The 15579-nt window shown below is 51.9% G+C and overlaps 7 protein-coding genes and 2 non-coding genes across 9 annotated transcripts in view; 5 read left to right on the top strand and 4 right to left on the bottom strand.

The window, feature by feature from the left end:
* The window catches only part of POSPLADRAFT_1132817 (hypothetical protein), a gene marked incomplete at both ends in the record, with an annotated part of 3056 nt that extends 2174 nt beyond the window's left edge, over window positions 1-882 (top strand). The window contains 2 exons of the mRNA XM_024484257.1: window positions 11-53; window positions 109-882. Coding sequence (XP_024342863.1) covers window positions 11-53; window positions 109-882 — 817 coding nt within the window. The remainder of the gene's footprint in view (window positions 1-10; window positions 54-108) is intronic.
* Window positions 883-1800: 918 nt separating this feature from the next.
* POSPLADRAFT_t31 lies at window positions 1801-1874 on the bottom strand. The gene has a single exon. It is a non-coding gene; the product is annotated as a tRNA-Val (tRNA).
* A 146-nt stretch (window positions 1875-2020) lies between these two features.
* POSPLADRAFT_1177493 (hypothetical protein) lies at window positions 2021-3364 on the top strand (the record flags this gene model as incomplete). The annotated part of the gene is made up of 6 exons (XM_024488513.1): window positions 2021-2218; window positions 2274-2339; window positions 2391-2577; window positions 2633-2802; window positions 2857-2971; window positions 3024-3364. The coding sequence occupies 6 exons, from the start codon at window positions 2021-2023 to the stop codon at window positions 3221-3223; spliced, it is 936 nt and encodes a 311-aa protein (XP_024342864.1). The 3' UTR covers window positions 3224-3364.
* A 56-nt stretch (window positions 3365-3420) lies between these two features.
* POSPLADRAFT_t22 lies at window positions 3421-3494 on the top strand. Its single transcript has one exon. It is a non-coding gene; the product is annotated as a tRNA-Val (tRNA).
* Window positions 3495-3776: 282 nt separating this feature from the next.
* Window positions 3777-5653, bottom strand: POSPLADRAFT_1043570 (hypothetical protein; the record flags this gene model as incomplete). Its single annotated transcript, XM_024478343.1, has 6 exons — window positions 3777-4000; window positions 4052-4154; window positions 4209-4359; window positions 4413-4623; window positions 4680-4744; window positions 4800-5653. 6 exons carry the CDS (start codon window positions 5651-5653, stop codon window positions 3777-3779), a joined length of 1608 nt encoding a protein of 535 aa, XP_024342865.1.
* Window positions 5654-6089: 436 nt separating this feature from the next.
* POSPLADRAFT_1038494 (hypothetical protein) lies at window positions 6090-6925 on the top strand. The gene is made up of 3 exons (XM_024477393.1): window positions 6090-6230; window positions 6284-6426; window positions 6477-6925. The coding sequence occupies exons 1-3, from the start codon at window positions 6175-6177 to the stop codon at window positions 6830-6832; spliced, it is 555 nt and encodes a 184-aa protein (XP_024342866.1). The 5' UTR covers window positions 6090-6174; the 3' UTR covers window positions 6833-6925.
* A 358-nt stretch (window positions 6926-7283) lies between these two features.
* On the top strand, window positions 7284-10826 carry POSPLADRAFT_1043572 (glycoside hydrolase family 92 protein; the record flags this gene model as incomplete). Its single annotated transcript, XM_024478344.1, has 21 exons — window positions 7284-7486; window positions 7538-7565; window positions 7620-7659; window positions 7714-7788; window positions 7849-7955; window positions 8014-8237; window positions 8289-8390; window positions 8442-8784; window positions 8840-8913; window positions 8965-9116; window positions 9170-9332; window positions 9384-9465; window positions 9518-9604; window positions 9656-9704; window positions 9753-9903; window positions 9951-9999; window positions 10052-10087; window positions 10134-10172; window positions 10226-10310; window positions 10361-10441; window positions 10492-10826. The coding sequence occupies 21 exons, from the start codon at window positions 7284-7286 to the stop codon at window positions 10824-10826; spliced, it is 2505 nt and encodes an 834-aa protein (XP_024342867.1).
* A 12-nt stretch (window positions 10827-10838) lies between these two features.
* On the bottom strand, window positions 10839-12959 carry POSPLADRAFT_1068890 (hypothetical protein). The gene is made up of 3 exons (XM_024482321.1): window positions 11412-12959; window positions 11152-11350; window positions 10839-11100 (listed from the first exon to the last, which is right to left on the bottom strand). Exons 1-3 carry the CDS (start codon window positions 12895-12897, stop codon window positions 11013-11015), a joined length of 1773 nt encoding a protein of 590 aa, XP_024342868.1. The 5' UTR covers window positions 12898-12959; the 3' UTR covers window positions 10839-11012.
* A 342-nt stretch (window positions 12960-13301) lies between these two features.
* Window positions 13302-15086, bottom strand: POSPLADRAFT_1043573 (hypothetical protein; the record flags this gene model as incomplete). The annotated part of the gene is made up of 4 exons (XM_024478345.1): window positions 13302-14084; window positions 14136-14352; window positions 14401-14879; window positions 14937-15086. The coding sequence occupies 4 exons, from the start codon at window positions 15084-15086 to the stop codon at window positions 13302-13304; spliced, it is 1629 nt and encodes a 542-aa protein (XP_024342869.1).
* Between the last annotated feature and the right edge of the window lie 493 nt (window positions 15087-15579).

The following is a 15579-nucleotide window of genomic DNA, read 5'->3' on the forward strand; positions in this document are numbered from 1 at the left end:
ACCTGTGCAGATATGAAAAGGAACTGGGGTCTGCTACCCAATATGGTCGCTCGGTACGTGCAGTAACTGGTATGTCTGCATATCTGGATGTTGACCGACGGATCACAGGGCACATGGCAATTTATGTCTGCATTGCTTCTCAAATTCCCAGGTCTGACTCCTCACGGTGTTTCTGATGATCTCGAATCGTTTGTGCACGTCCTCAACTGGTTCTGTCTTCGCTTTCATCGCCACGACCATCGCACGGTCGCGCTCCAACGACTAGTGGCGTCGCTCTATGACGTGAGCGAAAAAGACGAAACAAGCAAGGAAGCCTTCGGTGGCGCTGCAAAGTTGATTCTTATGCAATCCGGAAAACCTGCGGTCCGTCTTGCTCGCCACGGACCATTGAAGACCCTGCTTGAACAACTCTCAGCCTTGTGCGAAGAGCACTACTCTGGGATCGACATCGAGGCACTGGAAGCTAATCCAAGTGATACACCTGCGGCAAAAGTAGCCAAACCGACACCAACAGTGGCCTTTCCTGAATGGAATACTCGGTTGCGGCCCAATGCCCAAGCACATGTACCGCCTAGCAAGAAAGATGCTGCTCAGAAAGTAGGGGCGAAGGTGCTCTCTACGCACAAAGCGGTCATGGAAGCATTCGCCGATGCAATCTTCGGCGGCGCTGTCTGGGCTGATGACAAGACGAACGATCAATTCGCTAACTTCAAGATCGGGACTACCAAGGGCCAGTCCACCCTCTCAACCGGGACAAGCTCGCATTCTGGCTCGAAACGGAAACCAGAGGAATCAGAAGACATCGCAGAAACTTCAAGCGCGAAGAAATCCCGGAACGGGCCTTCCATGTCGTCTATAACCGAAGATGCCGCAGAAGATTAACTTTATCTTTGCTTCAGTCAGACGACCTCGTCGACACCCTGTTGTGCAACGTCGGACTAGCCACCTTGCTTCCTACTTCTTTGGCGTGCTGGACGTATGTATTAGAGATGATTCGGACGTCTCGACCTTCAAGTGCTAAGTACGGTAACTCTATTTAGTCTGTGTACGTTCCTTGTGTTGATGTATGGTCGACTCCACTAGAGTTTGGGAGCGTTACAAATATATATATATATATATGAATTTCGTTGAACAGTATACCCATCTCCAACATAGTTATTTGAGGACACTTGAAGTACGCTGTTACCATGAGCGTTTTCAAGTCGAATGCGATATATATAACGTCCGAATACTAGGCGTAGCACAGCGTCAAGGGAGATGATATGTTCTCTTCGCGACCAGGCATGTACAAGACCGCGTGACTCCCTTGCTTTGACTTAGTATGGCTAGATCGAGTTCTCTGCACACCAAATCGCATCCTATCACTGTTTGCAGGATTCGAATTGTGGCAATGCAGTCGTCTTGATTCTCGACGACTACCAGAAGTCCCACATGTTGGAGTCAATCTAGATGATTTGTACACCAGCTATGAAAGAACGTACCACATTTGGGAGTCAAATTACCTACTAGATGTTTGTGTATCTGATGTTCCGGCCAGAACCATGAGTGTGAATCCCAACTTGCATAGCTTACGGCGACAGTGATGTGCCCGATGTCATCAGTATCTCCAATCTTGTTGCACCGGGTTGATAAAGCATCACTACTCCTCGCTCAGGCCGAATGCTCAAACTTATAAGCAAGAGTTGGACCCCGCACTGTATAAAATATCTACATTGAATACGTACGTTAGAGCTGTCAAGCACTCGGGAGAACTTCATCTTGGTAGTACAAGATAAACCGTGCATAAATTTGTGAAAAAAATGAGTCGGCCCAGGTTCGAACTGAGGACCTTCTGTGTGTTAGACAGATGCGATAACCAACTACGCCACCGACCCTCCTTCACAACTTCATTTAGAACACACCATGTTATCAATGAAAAAAACAGATACATCACCTGATCTCCTCACTGAGCGAATGCGTGAATCCGTGTCCGCCACAGTACTGGTACTGTACTCGAGTTGTGCTTAGATCGTCGTCAGAAATGTCCAACACACCTACTCCCACCCCTACGCCAAGAGCGAACACGGAAAGCATAATCACTGCGCTAGGTAATGCGTATAAGACACAAACGGGCGAACCCTTGCAAAGCGACCGCATCGCACAACTTCTCATACAGAACATGGGCCAGCTGAGCGAGCTCGCAAAACAAGGCAAGCTGAATCAATCGCAGATACTGCAGGTAATGTTGACTGGCAGCTTCTGTACATTCACGATGTAACCACGCCCCCCTTTAGCTGAAAGAATATGCGGACAAACACAAAGCAGGAGGGTCTGGCAGTACCGCTGCGGCGTCGGCGCCGGTGAGCCTCCTTTAGTGGCCATCATCATCCGTATCCTAAGCCTGGTACAAGGGCCCCTCGTCCAACCCTGGTCCATTCCGAACAGCCAATACTCCTTACCTTCAGTCTGCACCGAAGACGGAAACCTATCCGGTCAGCGGGTCCTTGACCCCAACTAGCACTACTCCGGTTCAGTGGCCCGCTGCTCAGCAAGGCCGTGCAACATTGACAGCAGGCATAGCGGCGGGTCGAATGTCCGGTCAGGATGATGTTTTGCACGCAAGTTGCTCACTCATACTAAAATGTGGCCGAAGGAACCCCTGCACTCATCTCCAAGCCATCAGATGACCCCAGCTTGCTGTCCACCGAAGACAACCGCACACGGAGAAAGAGCACTCCCGGCGACCAAAGCATGCGGAGATCAATACTAGACCTCGTGTACAGCATCGACCCCAACGTTAAGCTTGAGCCAGAGGTCGAGGATGTGCGTCCCAGTCATGCAACCGGCGCCCTTTACATCTCACAGCTCCTGTTCTAGCTCATGCTGGATATAGCTGACGAGTTCGTTGACTCCGTGACAAACTTCGCATGTCGTCTAGCGAAGCACAGGGGCGCTGACACCCTAGATGTCAAAGACCTCCAGCTTCATCTCGGTGAGTTGGCATCGTAACGAAACGGCTGATACCCTCATACAAATGCATGTAGAGCGCAATCATAACATTCGGATACCGGGCTTCGCGTCGGACGAGACGCGCATATCGCTCTCGCAGACGACCACAGCGCCCGCGGTACCTATTGCCGGTACCGCCAAGAAAGGCGCACAAGGCACGCAGTCTGGGCCAACATCGCGCAGTCAACGACTTGCACAAGTAGCAATGGCGAAAAAAGAGGCTAAATTAGTCTAAGATAGCGAAGAGGGCGAGTCTTTCCTTCGCCTTGTACATGTATCCTTGCTACGTCGGACGTTGATACAGTGTCTGATGACCATGTTGTATGATATGGATCTGTTGTGCAGGCTTTCATGAACAGCTTGAGTGCGGGTTGATTATTACCATTCTAGTGTAATGGCCAATATGGATTTGCCTTCTAACAGGCGGCTATAGGGTCGGTGGCGTAGTTGGTTATCGCATCTGTCTTACACACAGAAGGTCCTCAGTTCGAGCCTGGGTCGACTCATTTTAAACGGCGTGCGGACTGGTGTGTTTCTTTTGTACAATTAACACCCACACCGTCGCAGACGCGACGAGGAGTCAAGCGCCTCATTATCTCGAGAGTATCAGTATCATGGCGGGTATATGGTTCAGTGAGTCAAATTTGTCTCTCAGAACAACCAAGAAAACACGACAGCGGAGACATGTAGCGACAGCGGGAATATGCATTAATAGATTAGACCAAAAGAAAACAGACATCCTCCACCTTCTCACTGTGTACGCTTGATAGGTTGTGAACAGGTCAGCATCACCAGCACGCCTCACCGATACCCCTCTTCAGCTCCGACATCGCAGCTTTGTGCTGGCTGATTGCAATCACGATGAAGACGTGCCAGATTGCGTGTGAGCCTCCGCCGAAGCGATCGAGCAAATGGGAGTGCGCCCAACGCGAGGAGAGGTAACACTCCGGGAAGTGCGTAGCGTAGAAGACGAGCCCGGCGACATACGAGACGAGCGAAGGCACAATGGGGCCTGCAATACAGTGAGGTAGTATTCATGTATTCAAGAAGGATAAGGACATACGCATGAACGAAAACATCTGCATGGCGGAGTGCAGCTTTGCGAGGTGTGCGAGCGGCGCGATGCTCGTCAGGGCGAGAGCAACGAAGAACGCAATGCGGTATCTCTGACGCCAGTAAAGTAAGCCTAGGTGGTTTCGTGGAGGATAATGAGTGCGTACGCGGTACTCGTATTTATTGAACCAGTCGGTGAATGGCAAGATGCTTCCAGACAAACCCATAATGAAGCACAGTGACAGGAAGAATTTGCATGCCATCGGATTGCACTGGTACCCGTAGTGCACTACCGTTCCAATCGATGCACTGATGAGCCTGAAGTACAGATCAGTATCGTTCCCGTCGTAAATGGTCCGGACTGTACATACCATCCGATCCCGACATAATCTATCCGTGCACATAGCTCCATGCCCGTCGGATGTGCACAACCAGCCATTGTATGCCAGAGTGCGCTCGTGAACAGGCAAAGCAGTGCGAAAGCAGTGAAGGTCAGCAGCGGCATGTCGGACTGCCCCGCTGAGGAAGGAAAGATGGTCAAGAGCCATGCGAAGAAGGGTATCAAATGCGTATGGATATTCACTAGTGAACAATATTGTGAGTTAACTCCGAATATCTAAGGTATTGTATGCACATACGGGTCTCGTTGTGCAATGCGAAGAGGGACAGAATTAGCCGCGGCCATTCCTGTAACGGGATGAACCTGTCGTGATTGCATTAGTAGCCTGCAATTTAGCTAGCTAATTATCGGTGCCCACCGGTATCCATGCTTAACAAAGGGGTTATTTCGCCATTGCTGGGGAAGGTCCACGTAAAGGATAAGACGGGAGCCATTTACAGACTGCTTGACCGCCCGTGTGATCTCGAGCGCAGCCTTCTCGCCTTCGCGTATGTCGGAGGATATCTCAGCATACAGCTCGGAGGAGACGACTTTGTCATATAGGTCATTGAAGGCAGAGCTGGCGTTCGGAGATAGCGCAGCCAGATTGAGACTCTGCGGTAGTTCTAGGGAAGACAAGTGCGCCCGAAGCGACTGGAGGTTGTCGGACAGGGATTGTATGTAATGCAGCGGTCTGTTAAGGCCCAAGTCGGAGATACGCGAGCACATATCGTCTAGGCGTGCGCGCATATCCCATAGGTCTAGTTCGGGCAAGCGAGAACGCACTGCATCTGGCATATCCGACAGGTGTGCGCGCATACCCTCTAGAGGCGACACTTCTGACATGTGCGACCGGACGCTATCCAGGGTCAGCTCCGGCAGATGCGAACAGACCTGTGTTCGTATCGAGTGAAGCAGTTGCCTTCCATCCCTGGCCCACGCTCGCGCGTCCTCGGCGGCAAACTCGCCATGCACTTGAGATGACTCTGACTTGGGCGAGTCAAGGAGGACAAGGCGCGCTTCGAGGTCGGCGAGGAACGAAAGGACCTGGAGACGTACTTCAGCGAGAGCTGGAGAGATGGTGGAACCGGAGAGGTCTAGAGCTTCTAGTGAATGCGGCAGGGACTGGCATAGAGAACGAGCGACGTAGGTTCCGGCCTGATTTGTGGAAAAGCGGCGCGCGCCCGGTGTACGACGGCGACGCAGCGTAATGGTCTCCGTTAGGGTGGCCATATGCGCGGAAAGGAGTATTGTATGTAAGAAGTTGTAGAAAGAGATGAGGAGCTGGATACTGGAACAAGAATCAGAGAATCAGCATAGCCGTGGTCACGAGCTCGGGGCGCTGAGGCGGTGGTAGGGTGAAGCTTGAGCTATCGGAGACTGTCCAAGCGTCCACAAGGTCTGCGCTATTGTTGTATTGCAGGAGACAGTGCGCTCCCTTTAGTTCTACCGACCAGAAGACTTCTGGCGAGGATAATATTGCCCTCAGCGGCGAGCAATGTGCCGTTATGAATTAAAGAATATATTAAGCGCTCTAAGAGGTCCCCAACAAGTCCTGGGAACATACCTTATATGGAAGATCTGCGATCACTGCCCACTATTATATGGCCTACATCACATTTTTATCAACATCGCAGCGACTCCTTTGTTGATGTTCCATCAGCTTCGCGTCAAAATCCCCGAGCTCTGTTTGATTGCATGGTAGTCCGGCAAGAAGTAATAAATCATCACAAAGACAAAATTCCTGCGCTGGAATGCACTTCCTACTGGCTGGCCTTGGAAACTCGCCTTATCCTCTAACGCGACACAGGTCAGATTGTAGACCGAATGTCTGGCTGCAAAGATTACTCACTTGTACTGTAGCGTAGGACATCTCATCGTCGACTCTCTCGCTTCAAGGCTTGGCATCTCATTAAGAGCGGACAGATCAACGCGAGGTCTATTAGCAACGAAAGCAGATGTTGATATTGGTAGTCAGATAGTTACATTGACGCTGTACAAGCCCAGTGAGTCTTTATGCCTGCCATTGAATCGTGAACTTGAAACCATACCACAGAGGCTCTGATGAATATCTCTGGGAAGCCTGTAGCGGATGCTATGCGCTTCCTCTCGGTGTCTCCGTCGGAAACTATAGTGATACATGATTCTCTCTCCCACAAGCCGATGTCAATGTCGCCGAAGTTCGGAGGTTCAGCGAACGGCCACAATGGCGTACGAAGCATCGTATCTGCACTCGGAAACAACATGGACTTCCATCGTTTGCGGGCCGGTATTGGCCGTGACGAAAGCGACGCTGCACGTTATGTCCTTGGGCCATTATCGCCTGCTGAACGCGAGTTTTGGGGACCCAACGGCGCAGGTATTGAACTTGTCTGGCGAGGGCTGACAAAAATCGTGACCGGTTCGCGATAACGTACATATCCATGTGAGTCACAACGGACACTTGGAGAAAATGGTTGATATGAGGATGCAGCGAATGTACTTCCAATGTCACGCGACGACCCCTTGGTTCTATCAGAGTCATACATCGAACCGCTATCTTGTCCTTTTGCATATATTACTGGCTCATATTCGTCTGAACCTGGCATCAAACCATCAAATTCCCCCACTGCGGTATTCCATACAGCTTCTGACGGCTGTTCTCTTTCTTCTTTTCGCTTTCCGTGGAAACCAGCTGTCTATAAGGTGCGGATGTTAGTCACGCGCACATATGGGCCATCTGCCGCGTGTGGCACGATGAGGTGGTGCCGTACTCGGGCTTGATAGCTGTATTTGGTGTGCTTCGACGCCGGCCGTACTTATAGCTTGGCGAAGATGTTCTTATTATCCTCGACGCTGAGCGCGAATCCGCCTCATACGCGCTATGTCCGCCCTCAAGCTCGGAGGCCTCGTCACGGTCCTGGGTGTGGCTTCTCAGCTGCTAAGCCTTGTTGGTGCGCAGCCTTCTCCCGTTGTCCAAGAACGCATCTCGGCGGCTATCTCCCGTGCAGCCATCGACCCACAGAATGTCGATTACACGGAGTTCGTCAACGTCTTCATAGGAACTGACAATTATGGCGATGTTTGGTAAGTGTAAGCCTCTTGAAGGAATGATGTCACTACAACGATTGGTCAAAGTCCTGGGGCGTCGATCCCCTTTGGCATGGCATGTGATTTGCTTGTCGTCGCCATCCCAGTCCGGTAACTTTGAGTGCTGCAGGTCAAGTTCTCCACCGATCTCACCGGCTATGCCCCTGCTGGTACGTGGAGTCGTATCTCGAGCACCAATTACGATCATGCAAACAGAGCGCTAGGATATGTCACGGACCCCACGCAGCAGATTCGTGGGCTAAGCCCGATGCATGACAGCGGTACCGGATCTTCCCTTGGTATGTAGGAAATCATCATCGACGACCCTGGAATTGAATCAAACATCGACTTCTAATCAGGGACTTATGGCAACTTCGAGATTATGCCCCTTTTATGCCCAGAGGGCTTCGACACTTGCGCTGTGAGACTGGATGATCGCCTTCGCTATCGCAAGAATAACACGGACGTGAGGTTATCTCTTCGGGGAGTGTTTGCGTCTTTTCTGATTTAAGTATGCCAACCAGGAGGCTTACCCTGGCTACTTCGCACAAACGTTGGATAATGACATCAAGATGGAGGCAACCTCCACGCGCCGTGCAGGTCTGGAGCGCTTCACTTTTCCAAACGGATCGAAACCCTACTTCACGCTCGATCTGGCGAACGATCTTCCACAGTCGTTCGCCGGAGGTTCCATGAACATCGATCCAGAACAGGGAAGGATCACAATGGGCGGGTATTGGGGCTCGAGGTGCGGTTCTCAAGAATTGGTGTGTTATCGAAGCTAACCTCTTTACGGTAGTTTCGGGCCCGGCGCGTTCCATTATCAAGCATTTGCCTGTTATGATCTACTGGACGGTGGAAAACAAACACTCGATGAATACGGCGTTTGGACTGGAGAAACGTAGGAAAGCTTCTCGTTTCTTACTAATATAAGGGATTGACATGCGAATAGCTTTGGTCTTAACTACTGGGATGATGCAAAGGGCTTAGGATTAACGCATCTCAACTTGTCTGTCGACCTCATAGGAGATGTGTACCAGTCCGGCGCACTCTTATCGTACGCTGGGGAGCCCGAGGAGATCATTATTCGAGTTGGCATCTCATTCGTGTCGCTCGAGCAAGCTTGCGCCAATGCGGAGGCGGAAGTAGGCGACGCCTCGTTCGAGGACATTGTGGACCGATCCAAAGCGCTGTGGAACGCGCAATTGAGCAAAGTAGAGATTGACTTTGCTCAGACAGAGCCCAACGTCACCGAAATGCTCTATTCCTCCTTATATCGTTCGTTCCTGACGCCTGTGAGTGGGATGCTTATTTCTATCGCATCAACATCGTCTCAACATATCTTACAAGAACAATGCGACTGACGAAACGCAAGGCGACTTCGTCAATACGACGCACTTTTACTTCGATTCATTGTACTGCAGGTGTGTCATATGATGCCTTGTGAAGGTATCCCGTGTCGACATTTCACGCAGTTGGGACACTTTCCGCACATTCTATCCCTTGATGGCACTGCATTCTCCCGTAGAATTCGCGCAGATCGTGGACAACTATATTGATAGTTACCTCAAGCGAGGCTGGATGCCAGATTGCCGAGCAAACAATCTTCCCGGGTGGACACAAGGAGGTAAGCCATGATGACGGTTATCTCTTTGCCTTGTTCACCAAGATCCTGGTCAGGTTCGAGCGCGGACGTCATTATTGGCCATTTCGCAATGACCTACCACGAGGAAGCCGAGAAACTCGGCATCAATCTCGAGCAACTGTATGCAGCAATGATTGCAGATGCAGAGATCAATCCCCCGGAGTGGAACATACAAGGTCGCCAAGTCAACGTCTACAAGTAATGCAGGCTATTTGGCTGTATGACACGGTCACTCACCACTTACGATAGACAATATGGCTACGTACCGTTTGCCGCCCTCGATACAGCAAGTACGGGTCGCATGACAAGAGAAGGAAGTCGAACTCTTGAGGTAGGACATGTTGATCTGACACCGCTAGATCCTATCATAAGATCTACTTCAGTACGCGTACGAAGACTTTGCTGTCCGTCAAGTAGCGCTGCTGCTCAACAAAACAGACGATGTAACGACATACACCAATCGATCTTATGCATGTTTTATTCTTTCGACCGTAGTAGTTCACTCTAATCGTATTCCTTAGTTTTACCGCAATGTGTGGGATCCTACAGTCGAAAGTGATGGGTTTACTGGTGAGTACTTTGACCTCCGCATACACACACGTCTAATAGGAAGCTCAGGATTTTCGCAAAAACGTTACTCGAACGGCACTTTCTACTACACCGACCCCATCGACTGTTCACCTGCAGATCCTGATCAGAATAGAGAATGCTCCTTGCAAGATGATAACATAGTTGGCTTTTACGAGTCTTCGTCATGGGAATATAGCTAGTAGGTTTTTATTTCTCTATATATGGATCCGATTGACATCTCTTCAGCTTCGCGCCGCATGACATGGCCTATCTTGTGAAGCTCATGGGAGGCAATGTGCGATATATATCGTGCTCACATTACACGGTCTCTAATTTTTGCAATCCAGACGACGTTTATACAGCGTCTAGACCATTTCTTCAACGTGAGTCTGGCACAATGTGCGCGTGTTCTTACTGACCATGGCTCAGGCAAGCTACTTCAACGTCGGAAATGAACCGTCATTCAATGTAAGTCTGGACTATCTTAATGGAATGGCCCTTGATCTCGACGTCTTTCACAGACTCCAATTAACTATCACTACGCTGATAGTCCAACGAAGAGCGTCGATCAGGTCCACAACACGGTGTTCTCATACTTTGACATCAGTGAGCCTGGTGCGACTACTCTCAGTGCGGGTAGTGACTTTGCTCTGCAGCTCCAGCTGGTCTTCCTGGAAATGATGATCAGGGGGCGATGGCTACTATACTGGCCTGGGATTTACTTGGCCTGTACCCGGGTGCGTGTTTGCCGTTCAAGACAAGACCCGCTCATCTTATGCAGATGCAGTCCCCGGTACAACCGAGATCCTGGTCGTCTCACCTTTCCTACCTAAATACACCATCCACAACGAATACCTGGGCATCAGTACGACGTTCACGGTAAAGAACTTCGACCCTAGGTCAGTACAGCAGACCATACCACCAGGCGTCGCCGCATACGTAAAGAGCGTCACAATCAATGGCGCCGAGGCTCTCTCAAGGTGTCATTTCGACTTCTACGACGTGTTTCGCGTGGGTGGTGAGGTGGTCATAGAGGTAACAGCAGACAAGGACGCGGTGAACGATTGTGGTGCATCTCTGCCTTTCTCGCTGTCCACCGGTGGTTTCGATACAGTTCGGTGAGCGGCTCCTGGAACGCGGGATGGTAAAAACAAGAGATCGAGATAGCGATAGATCATAGCAGGCGTACAGGTAGAAGGCGACCACGAGAACACTAGTACTGAGTACAATTGGACGAATACAAATCAGTCGCCAGGAATGTCCCTGGTTTCAGCAGCATTACCAAAACATGAACCAAGCAAGGACATCTCATGTAGAACTTGTGGACGGGTTTGCAGGAGGGTGTACCAGTAGCACGCCAGGATTGGTGGCATCTTCAACCGCTTCAATGTGATAGCTACATAAGCATCAGCAATTGCAAGTGCAATGAGGACAGCGAAGAACATACTCTTGCAGTTGACCTATGATGGCTAGTTTGAGCGCAGGGATCTTCCCTTTGGAATGGTTTCCTCGCCCAGTAATGATGCGCAACTCAGGTACCCCCGCCATCATAGCACCATATAACGCTTCCTCAACCCTGGCCCGCGCTTCTGGCACCTTGAGGCGGTGCACATCGATCTCCTGTGGCTGAGGCTTTTGGTTGTGTGCTGTAATTCGTCACTGAGTTGTCAGTATTCGAGCCAATAGGTAAGCTAGCTAGGAACATACCCTTATAATACCGCCGCTCTGCCTTCTTATGCAGCTCCATCGCGCCCTGGTCGGCTCTTGTCAACTCGACTCGTAGCCGGAACGCACTCCAGGTATCCCTCTCGCGCTCGGCCTGTGACAGCTCTCGCCTCAGCGTCGCTCGCTTCAGCTCGAGCTTCTCTGCTTCTTGACGAAGCGTGTCTGCCCTCTGAATTAGCACGCTCCTCGTCTCGTTGGCAATGATACTGGTAGCCGTGCCGTCTGATTCGGCCAGGGAGGCGGCTTCTATTGGGTCGCCCACTTTCGGCGTATACCCAGGTGGTGGACTGCGCGTCGCCGTGCTCCTCTCTGTCTGCGCCACATTCACGTGTGGCTCCGTAGCTTCGAGATTCCCGCCCTCTTCTTCCGGCGTTGAAATGTCGAGCATGTCGCCAAGGGCAGGCGCTATGCTAGGAGTAGGCCGGGGGTCCATGAGTTCTGGAGGGATAAACTCAGCAAATCCCGACGGTGGGCGCATGGGTATGGGTATCGGGGGAGGGTCGAGTAGTTCGACAGAGTCATTAGTTGGCGTGCGATTTTGGCCCTGAGGATCATCGTAGTCAATGATCGTGACCGGGGGCAACTCATCGCGTCTCGCCGGACTAGACGGGTGTCCCACGGGCGAAGTGAGGCCGGAATAGTCGTGCGGCCGTCCCTCTGAGCCAGCAGGGAGGCGATCGCTCTCGTTAGAAGTTGTGAGCCCTGATGCGACAGAACGAGTCGCAGGCGGGCGAATGTAGGAAGGATAAGTCTCGATTCCAGGGGTATCTGGGATGACAGGCATCGTGATGTACTCGAGTTCAGACGGCGTCCGTGTTCGATCCCGCTGCTGCGCTCGACTCGCATCGGTCTCTGCCTCGGATAAGTCAGTGAATGAGCCTGGCAGAGGGCGTGCGCTTGGGCGGCGGACGGATGCTGGTGCTGGTGCCGGTGCCGGTCGTGGAACAGGTATAGTCCGAGCCTGAGGGGACAGAGGGGAACGCAGCTGGGGTCTTGATTGCGGCGAAAGCGGGGAGCGCAATATTGGACTGCGAGCGGTATTGGCAGATGAGGCGGTCGAGGACCTAGTGGGCACTTGCAGAAACTGGACACGGGAGGAGGAACGAGCTGGAGTGAGGGACTTGAGCGAGGAGGGGAGTGCCCGTCGCACACGACGCCAGATCCGCCGGAACCGTCTATCCTCTAGCAGTTCGAAACTGACGTCGGACAGCAGCATCCCAAGGCCCGTCCAGAGGACGACGATAGCCAGCCTCATGACGCTTGTGGTGAAGAGCAGGTCGACGAAAAGCCGAAAACCGAACGCGACATACGGATCAAGAGAACGCGGAAACTTGGCCAGGAAGTGATGGAGGACAGCACCCTCCCAGAGCCCGACGAGCGAACCATTGACGCGGTGGTTATGGTTGGTGACGGTGTTTATCACAAGGCGCAAAGTGAGACCAACGCCGATGGCGAAAACGTTGTCCATTGATCATGCCCGGCCTGTAGTCTGGTCTGTCGAGGAGAAGGAGCAAGCACGAGGCAAAGTCCAGCGAACTATCGTTATCTATGGCAAGCGCGAAAGGTATGCTACAAATGCACTGATAATTTAACTTTGTGAAAAGTTGCAAGAAGATAAGTTAAGCTAACAATACAAGGCAGCTTACATGTCACGTATTGTTACAAAATGTGGGTTTAAGAGAACATGCCTAAATAGGGATCTCTCTATTGTCCGTGTGCAGACGCATCATGACAAAACCAACGCAGTATTACTGCACCCCATCGATGCAGCATGAGTGCGACTGCTTCACCTCTATCCGCCACGTCACAACATCGACTGCGAGGCAGAACTGTCAATACCTACCCGAATCGCAGAAGACGAAGCACGTACCATCATGCGAAGTCAAGAACCTCCACCTTGCCCATCCTGTCACCGATCGCGATGCGGCCCACCGTGTCCTCTAACGCAGCACAGGCCAGCGAATATTTCTTCCAGAGAATCTCGCTCATATCACACCGCCGCGCGTACAGGGCGTCGCGGCAAATCTCCAGGCCATTGCCGACCTCTGTTATCGGTATGCATCCTTGCTTTACGCCTGCAGCTCTGATCTCGGCCATGACGGCTTCGCTTTCAGGATTCGAGGCGACCTGAAAGCCAACGATGCAGCGCGCAGGATGAACGGAGTGTCGAGAAGTGACGTTTCGCGTCTCGATCCAGAAGCCCTTCCCGCTGCGGGTGACGTACAGGCCTCGACAGGACGGAGCTGTTACGACCACTCTCGTAAACCGTGGAGGGAAGATACAAGGGAATCGGAAGATGTTCACCGGCTTTCCGCTTTCGTCTTCAGTCACTACCACAGGAAAATATCGCTGCGGGAGCAAGTCGAACTGCTGTAGGGTGTCCAGGCCATCGTAAGTGCACCGCGCCAGGACAGTCACGGGTTCACTAGGCCACTCTGGCTCAGGTTCGTCCGCTCGCTTTACGGTAGTGTTTCTGACCACGATGACGGCTTCGGACACGATGTTATCAAAGGCCATGACTGCCATCTTCATAGCGCTGTACGTGATGCGTTTCCCATTCCAGGATGGCGCGTAGTCTATCGCACATGACCGTTGACGCACGACAACCATGTAACGATTGACGACCTTCACTGCAAGTATGTCGTCCGACTCACCCTGGCCGCACTCTCAGCGTACTGGGGCAGTCCATAATTCATGACGACTCACCTCTTGCACCGTAGGGCTGTGGTAAGCGCCTAAAGTCTTTATCTCTGACGGTGACATGGTGAACCAAGCAATGAGGGGATCACCGAAAATCACATAGTCTCCGTGGCAGACGTGCAAAGGAAGAATATTTGCGCGATGACCCCTCAATTTTGCCCGCATGTGGAAGCAGCCATGGAACGTGTCAAGAGAGAGTGCACAGAGCTCGACGGCGCCTTGTCTGCGACATAATTAGGCCCAAGGTGATGCGCTTCGAATAATTACTCACGGGTTGGGATCGCCGCTCACATAGGCGAGGACGACAGGGTGCCTCGGATCCTCATTCATGACCAACTGATCGATCTTCTTACTGCTAACCCACTCCGCCACACGGTAGGCGCCTGAGCCATCCAAGGGCACCTCCCAGCATGTTATCACGCGGCCGACCGCCGTGACAAGGAACTCGCCATTGCGGCCAGGCAGGAAGAAGATCTGGCTGACAGATGTGCCATTCTGATAATTTAAATCGTCAAGCAACGGTCGGTCTGCGCGGAACTCGATCTTTCGTGTGGCTTTCGGCTTCGATGAGCACCAGTTGTCGTGGAATCGGGCAGCATGGACTGCGCGTGCCTCGAGATGCTCCGCGGAGAACGCTTTCAGATCTGCATCGGCCGCGGGCACAGGAAGACCTCTGTCAATGACATGTCGCTTCATTGCGTCGTGCCACACCCAACGCAGCTTGGTAATGGTGTAAAATCGTTTAGAGGCCTGCATTAAGCATGAATATGACAACGGTTGCAGTGTAATCAAACGCTGCCTGCGCACCTTTCGAATCGAGAGAATGTCCTTGACCTCAATGAAACCGATAATGAGCAGCATGATGTCGTCGGGGAGGGCGTGAATGCTTCCTCTCTGCGCGCAGACTTGGCGCGATAGCTGCATCTCTGCGGAGGCGGAGGGTGTCATCGAAATCATAATTACGTGCGGGTTGGGGGGATGGCAGTGAGGGAAGACGGAGAGCTCAGAGAATTGCCAGCCTCGCACCTCGCGCTTCAAGGTAATGGGGAACAAGGCGACCGCCAAATGTGGCAAGCAGTTCGCCGTCGCTCACGTGCCACGCGTTACAATCATGGATCGTGGTTCAGATCTAGTTCACGTTCGGATCGCCTTGATCCGGACCCCCCATCTCCTGCGGGAGATATTCATTCCTTGCATTCTACTTTCTTGGTGCATTTTGCTCGCTAGCAACTTTGTCTGATTCCAGAGTCGAAAAGGTTGCTTTGAACCCGAACAGCATCGACGCGCCTGAGCTTATATCTCACACCGCAGGTCATTATTTGATTCAAAGAGATGGTTCATCTGAATTTTATTGAGTGGTTGCCAGCCGTGCAGTGTCTTTCCAGTATTGCCATGCCAACTACAAGGACATTCGAAAAGTTTGAACCATCTTCCGCGTCAGACGTTGTCG

The sequence above is a fragment of the Postia placenta genome (assembly GCF_002117355.1).
Source record: "Postia placenta MAD-698-R-SB12 unplaced genomic scaffold POSPLAscaffold_2, whole genome shotgun sequence".
Taxonomy (NCBI): Eukaryota; Fungi; Basidiomycota; class Agaricomycetes; order Polyporales; family Adustoporiaceae; genus Rhodonia; species Rhodonia placenta.

Coding starts and splice junctions, on each gene's coding strand:
- POSPLADRAFT_1068890 (XM_024482321.1), bottom strand. CDS start 12,897: ATGGACAACGTTTTCGCCATCGGCGTTGGTCTCACTTTGCGCCTTGTG. Junction 11,351..11,411: donor AGAGCGGCGGTATTATAAGG/GTATGTTCCTAG, acceptor GACGAATTACAG/CACACAACCAAAAGCCTCAG. Junction 11,101..11,151: donor ATCATAGGTCAACTGCAAGA/GTATGTTCTTCG, acceptor ATGCTTATGTAG/CTATCACATTGAAGCGGTTG.
- POSPLADRAFT_1038494 (XM_024477393.1), top strand. CDS start 6,175: ATGCACTTCCTACTGGCTGGCCTTGGAAACTCGCCTTATCCTCTAACG. Junction 6,231..6,283: donor TATCCTCTAACGCGACACAG/GTCAGATTGTAG, acceptor CTTGTACTGTAG/CGTAGGACATCTCATCGTCG. Junction 6,427..6,476: donor ATTGACGCTGTACAAGCCCA/GTGAGTCTTTAT, acceptor ACCATACCACAG/AGGCTCTGATGAATATCTCT.